We start from the raw sequence: 6,474 nt of genomic DNA, 5'->3' as shown, positions 1-6,474 counted from the left end.
CCTTGGTGTCTGTGCTCTGGGTGATGTCCACCAGCTGGTACTGGATCTTCTTAGCATCCAGGTAGTGGATGATCTTGCTCTGTTGTGACTTTAGCTGCGAAAAGGAGGTATGCTTACAGGGAAGTTTTCAACCCAGCATCGAGTAAAGTACTGGTTTGCAACCTGGGGTTGATGTACCACTGGGAGTTTGAGGTCTTTCTAGGGGTATTTGTGAAGACAGTATAAGTATACAGTATACATAAGTACAGTATAGAGTCAGAATGGCTGCATGAGCAGATACTTCTTCTGACAGAGTAAAATGTATTAAGGGGGCACAGTAAACAAATGTCAAGTATCACAATATGCTCAGTATGTACAGTTTTTGAACAAGTAAAGCCCTCTTCACCGATAATAGCAATGATCAAGGCGTAAGTAAAGAAGCAACGTTCAAGGGTCAAATATTAATAATACCAGAATCAAATCTCGATAACTTTAAATCTCAACTATAGCGCATGTAGCCTACAAGTAAACTAGACAGACAATACACCACAGGCGCACATGGATCTTTGTCCCTGTCACCAACATGCTGCCGGTAAAGGAATGAAGCAAGGGAGAACACATACCTCTAGGGAGCCACTGACACTGCTGTAATAGACTATGACAGACATGATAATTTGAAGTATCACTAGTGATTCTGTTCAAGTGGGTGGCTTGGTTTCTGTAGTGGTGGTGTAGCGGAGAGGTTGTGTGAGGGATTGTAGCTGGAGTTTGTAGCGTTGGCTCTGGGGCATCAGTAGACACAGTGAGCAGGTTTGGACATGGCTCACCTGGCGGCCACGCCCACTTGTCTACCTGACATTCCTGTTGGCTTTATTGGATCAGCAGGCCTGTCTGCTTTTGACATGAACTCGTGCACACCCACCACCCACACCCGCACGTACACACACACACACACACGCGCACACGCACGCACGCACACACGCAAACACACACACACACACACACACACACACACACACACACACACACACACACACACACACACACACACACAATCTCATGTCTGAGGTACTTGGTAGATTTTGTCTAGGCTCTCATGCAGCTCCATTCCAAAACAGCACACAGCCTAAGATGATGAAAGACCAGTAAAACACTTGCATCGTCCTCCTGAGTGGCATTTATTGTTAATTTGTCAACATATGATTTTAGAAATAGCGCTCTCTAGTGGGACTAATGAGATCACCAATGAATGCTGTATTTTAGTCTACAGGATGCTCGAAAAACAGTCAAAATATTTAGAAGAATGCGTTTCAATCAATTCATGAACTAGTATTAAACATTTTAGCAAATACAAATTCAACCTTTACTGAATTGACTGCAAACTATCAGTTCCTATGTGACAGGCAGATGTATGGACGCCCTTTCTATTTCTGCGGGACCTTTTTGTCTTAAAAGAATGTCGCTACCCTATGACGTCCTCTTTACCCGCTGTCAGAGAGGAGGATTGGGTGAGCGCCTACGGCATCTCATCAAATCTATCGGATTTATGAAACATCCGTTGTTCAAAATTCACCACAACGTCCGTATCATCATGGATAATAATTTGTCTTTCATGTTTGGTCTGTATTACAGAATTTTAGGTCCCCCATCCATCTCTAATCTACAATGGCCGAGGAAGGGTGAGCGTGACCATCTCAGTACTAGCTGGCTAGCTGCCTTGCACTAGTTAGTTAAGTGTATAGCTACTAGGACCAGGAAGCCAGGGATCCAGCCAAGTTATCGAAATTGCAAATACTTGTGAGCTCTGCGCTAGGTAGTTAGGGGGATATTCCGTATGTCCCCAATTACATTGCATCTTAGACAATACTAGCTAACCGGACACGCTCGAAATTCAGCTACACATCATGAAGCCATCATCTATGAAGCCAGCTAACGTTGCATGGCCAAGTTTATAGATGGCGTTAATAGTCTGACATAACAGGCTTATTACTATGGACTAAAGTCAACCTAATCAGCTCTCATAACAGGCATATTACTATGGACTACAGTCAACCTAATCAGCTCTCATAACAGGCATATTACTATGGACTAAAGGCATATTACTATGGACTAAAGGCATATTACTATGGACTAAAGGCATATTACTATGGACTAAAGGCATATTACTATGGACTAAAGGCATATTACTATGGACTAAAGGCATATTACTATGGACTAAAGGCATATTACTATGGACTAAAGGCATATTACTATGGACTAAGGCACATTACTATGGACTGGACTAAGGCATATTACTATGGACTAAGGCACATTACTATGGACTGGACTAAGGCATATTACTATGGACTAAAGCATATTACTATGGACTAAAGTCAACCGAATCAGCTCTCACTCTGGCGCTTGAATGATGACTTTTTTCTTTAGTCGGATACCCCTTCACTCAATTGAGTGAGACAACTTAACTGACAAACGCCAGAGTGCTTGGGTGCCCCTGAATCTTTTGGTGTTTAGCTCACATTAGACAAACCAACTTAACTTGTTGTCATCTTCCCTCAGCGTCGCTGCTGGAGGTGTGATGGATGTTAACACCGCTCTCCCCGAGGTGCTCAAGACCGCACTCATCCATGACGGTCTGGCCCGCGGCATCCGCGAGGCAGCCAAAGCTCTGGACAAGTAGGAGACTGATTCTCTTGCAGTGTGTGTGGTGTGTGTGGTGTGTGGTGCTGATGATAGTTTGGCTCCCTCTACTGAATCCCTTGAGGAGAACTGCCATCGTTACCCAATTTCTCTCAGATACTATGATGCTCTAGCTAGTTGATGTCCCGAGTCAAGTGTCTTGTTGGCAACTGGGTCCTCTCCTCCTCTCAAGGCGCCAAGCCCATCTCTGCGTCCTTGCGGCCAACTGTGACGAGCCCATGTACGTGAAGCTGGTGGAAGCCCTCTGCGCCGAGCATCAGATCAACCTCATCAAGGTAAAAAGCGGTTATAGTTTAGACTACCAATCTGCATTGGTTGTGTTGTATCGGGGATGATATTATGGCTCCCTCTACTGAATACTGTGAGGATACTGCCATCGTTACCCAATTTCTCACTGAGATGCAGCCAACGCTCATTATACCTGAGAAATTACCATACAGAGCGGTCGGCACTCTAAATGGCACACCACCACCCCAATTTTTTGTTGACCAGCAATGTCCTCCCCGTCTTAAACCAGGTTGACGACAACAAGAAGCTCGGCGAGTGGGTTGGTCTGTGCAAGATCGACCGTGAGGGCAAACCCCGCAAGGTGGTGGGCTGCAGCTGCGTCGTGATCAAGGTAAATGTGCTGGAATGCCTATGACCCGGGATGCTTGTGGTGGCACAAGTGGATAGCCATTGATGTCAGATTGGAGAGTCGGTGGGTTTAGGCCGTGGTTCCACTGAGCTATGGCATCCTTTGTTGCAAATATGCAATGGAAGTGGAAACGCTTTGATTATTCTTGTGCTAACGAAGAGTAGTGTTTAACTTGATAGTCTCGCATGGCCGTAGCCAGACCTATCCACACCTCATTTACGCTGAGACAGCGTTTGAGAAAGGTCTGGCTGGACTCATTCACATTTGGGAATAGGGGAGGGGGGGGGAACAATTAAACCAATCAAATTCATGTTGGCTTGACGGATGGAAAAAGCTGTTGCCGAAGTAGTAGAGAAAATGTGAACATTGACAAATAAGATCAGTTGTCTGGGGCAGAGCGGTTGCTAGGTTATTGCAGCGCCGTGCTGGGTTGTTTTACAGACTTGGATTGGCCGACCAAATGAATCGGGCGCCACTGATTGGGCGGTAATTAAATGAATGACTAATAAAACAAATGACGAGGTTTATTCTCAACCCACATCCATTGAGGAAGAGTTAATTGATTGTAAAAACGTTGATTCTTTGCTGCAACAGTCAACGTCAAATGGGAACTTTTGACTGCGATCAAAAACTGTACTGATCTGACATTTAACTGGCCACATCTTCAACTCTTTTGCTAACAATGGGAATCATGGTGTTTACGGAATTAGTTTACCTTCTGCAGAAGTCATATTTTCACTTTCATCGCATGCTGGTATACTGGTTTTATCACGGTTAAAGGGAGCACTACTGTAGAGACTGAACATTGCGCTGTGCCAGTCGAGTGCAGGTGCTGGCTGTCTGTGCCATGCTCCTGCTGTTGATTAACACTTGGCAAGAGTGTATGCCAGGGTACGAGCCCTGCCACCTACCCGTGGTGGCTGGGGTCCCAAAGAATGGCTACAGTTATTATAACATTAGTAATACAATTATAAATTTGTTGGTAACTTGACCATCCCTAAGATGGTCCACTGAGTTGAGTATGTTCAGAATATTCATGTAACTGATGGAATAGATCAAATTTGTTTCCCATTTATGTTAAGTTTGTCTGTGTATGGTGGAAGTCCTGATTCTGTGTAGTGCTTTTGTAGGGTATTCTTGATCCAGCTGAGAATGACTAACTTAAGATTCCCCTTTTGTCTGCAGGACTATGGCAAGGAGTCTCAAGCCAAGGATGTGATTGAGGAATACTTCAAAGCCAAGAAATGAGGTGTCAATAAAGTTTGGAAATTGAGCGACTTTATTGTCTTTAATCAAGGAGTCCGTTGATGGAAAAGCAAAACTCAAACTCTTGTAGTTGCGTTGATTACAAAACATTTCACCGTTTCCCTAGCGGGGAAACTGCCCACATCCTGGTCCCCCATCAACATGGTTTCTGATCAGACAAATGACTCGTCAAGCCTGGTATCCTATTAGAAGTTTGGTGCAGATGTTCTTTGCAGTTTCACTCGGTGCTGATAATGTGTAAAAACAAACGCACACATCACACAACCAAACCCATGCAAACACACTCATACAAGCTGGAATCATCAACCAAGGAAATAATTCAAATAACGTGAATCAAATTATTGGCAATGTATGGGAAGCGTGTTGACTTGATCCCTATGCGTCTAATGAAATTGGCTTAAGTGGAACATTAGAACAGGCCAATACAGTAACTGAGGAGGACCTTGACACCTTCCTGCTGCAGGTCAACACACACACACACACACACCTCCCAGGAGAGTAACCAGGTCCTCATCAACACAGCTGGTCAGGGACGAGCACAGCTCTGCTAGAGAGACGTCTGATGGTGGAGCTGCCTGTGACCAGCTGGAGGAGCCAAAGGGCCGGTCAGATGCAGACAGCCTGGGCGTTCATGCTATGGTGTCCTTGGTACCTCTGTACAAAGAGCAATGTACAGTATCAGACAGGGATATGGTGTCAGTCACATCCCCAAACCCTGTTATGGAGTCCTATTGGCAAGCAATGGGTTGTCAGAGATGGAGCCATTGAACCAGTCCTATTTAATAAACCCCCAGTGCCTACCGAGGTGAGAGACATTATACACACACACAAAGATGTAAACTGGAGACAGTAGAAAGCCAACGCCTCTGTGTGGGTCTTCCTGTATGGAGTTCTTCACCTGTTGTGAAGAATCTTAAAATATGTCCCCAAACGTGTCTGAAGAACCTGATACTTGACATTACTTCATCCATTCATCGCTTACAGAGCACATCAGTACATGTGCGCACACACACACACATTTGATTTCTGTCTTTTTGTATGCTCTTCTGTTTGTTTTCTAGTTTTTTGTTGTCTATGAAATGATGTGAATCGCTTTGAGATTTGGTAATGTAGAAAATGTATGTATAATAATATAATTGAGTATAATTAATATGAGAATTTCCAACTTAGAGTAGAGGCTATTATAACACCTGTCCCTCATTCGGAATTACCTAATTGGCTGTTTCAGAGAAGGTGTGTTAAAATAAATCGCATTTACAATAAAACTACTACGTATCTCCAAATAACCACTGGCTATTGTTCAATAGCACCCTAGGCAATTCAGTAACCATATAAACATAAAACAAAAAGTTCTGAAATTTGTGTTTTCTACATTTTTACTCTGTTGTACCAATTTTACAATATTATTATTATAAGCCTATGCAGATAGTCTGTGCTCTCCATTAGCTTTGTACTCATTGTAGTAATAGACTGCTTTTGTGATGACACAATACTACAATGTCTGGTTCCCTAATCAACAATTGCTTAACATTCTAGAATGCTGTAGAATGTTGTCACCGTCAGTGTTGGAATGTCACTGTCCTCAACTCAGAAAGACTTGCACACGCAGGTATGAACGCAGTCACGTTTATGCTAGATGTGTTGGATAACACAATTTGATACTCGAACATACTGTAATACAGCCCTCACGTTTGAACGGATTCGTGACTGCTCATTTGTACTTCTTACCTTTTGCCGTATAATTGACATACAAAGAGGATCTGCCCTTGAATCCACATAGCCTACTACAGTTCATACATTGGTCAAAAACATAGTGTGGCCTGATTGTGGATTAGTGACCCCACCCCTCTCTCTATGACGTAAGCGTGGTCTTGGTGAGGTTCTGACGGGCACGG

The 6,474-nt window shown here is 43.8% G+C and overlaps 1 protein-coding gene across 1 annotated transcript; it reads left to right on the top strand.

Annotated features, from left to right (window-relative positions):
- The first annotated feature begins 1,463 nt into the window (after nt 1-1,463).
- rps12 (ribosomal protein S12) lies at nt 1,464-4,586 on the top strand. Its single transcript, XM_084440250.1, has 6 exons — nt 1,464-1,487; nt 1,612-1,658; nt 2,536-2,652; nt 2,849-2,951; nt 3,194-3,295; nt 4,499-4,586. Exons 2-6 carry the CDS (start codon nt 1,645-1,647, stop codon nt 4,559-4,561), a joined length of 399 nt encoding a protein of 132 aa, XP_084296376.1. The 5' UTR covers nt 1,464-1,487; nt 1,612-1,644; the 3' UTR covers nt 4,562-4,586.
- Nucleotides 4,587-6,474: the final 1,888 nt, after the last annotated feature.

Source organism: Borostomias antarcticus, assembly GCF_949987555.1.
Source record: "Borostomias antarcticus genome assembly, chromosome: 6".
Lineage (NCBI taxonomy): Eukaryota > Metazoa > Chordata > Actinopteri > Stomiiformes > Stomiidae > Borostomias > Borostomias antarcticus.
Note: the sequence above shows the minus strand (reverse complement) of the source record. Positions and strands in the feature narration are given on the sequence as shown.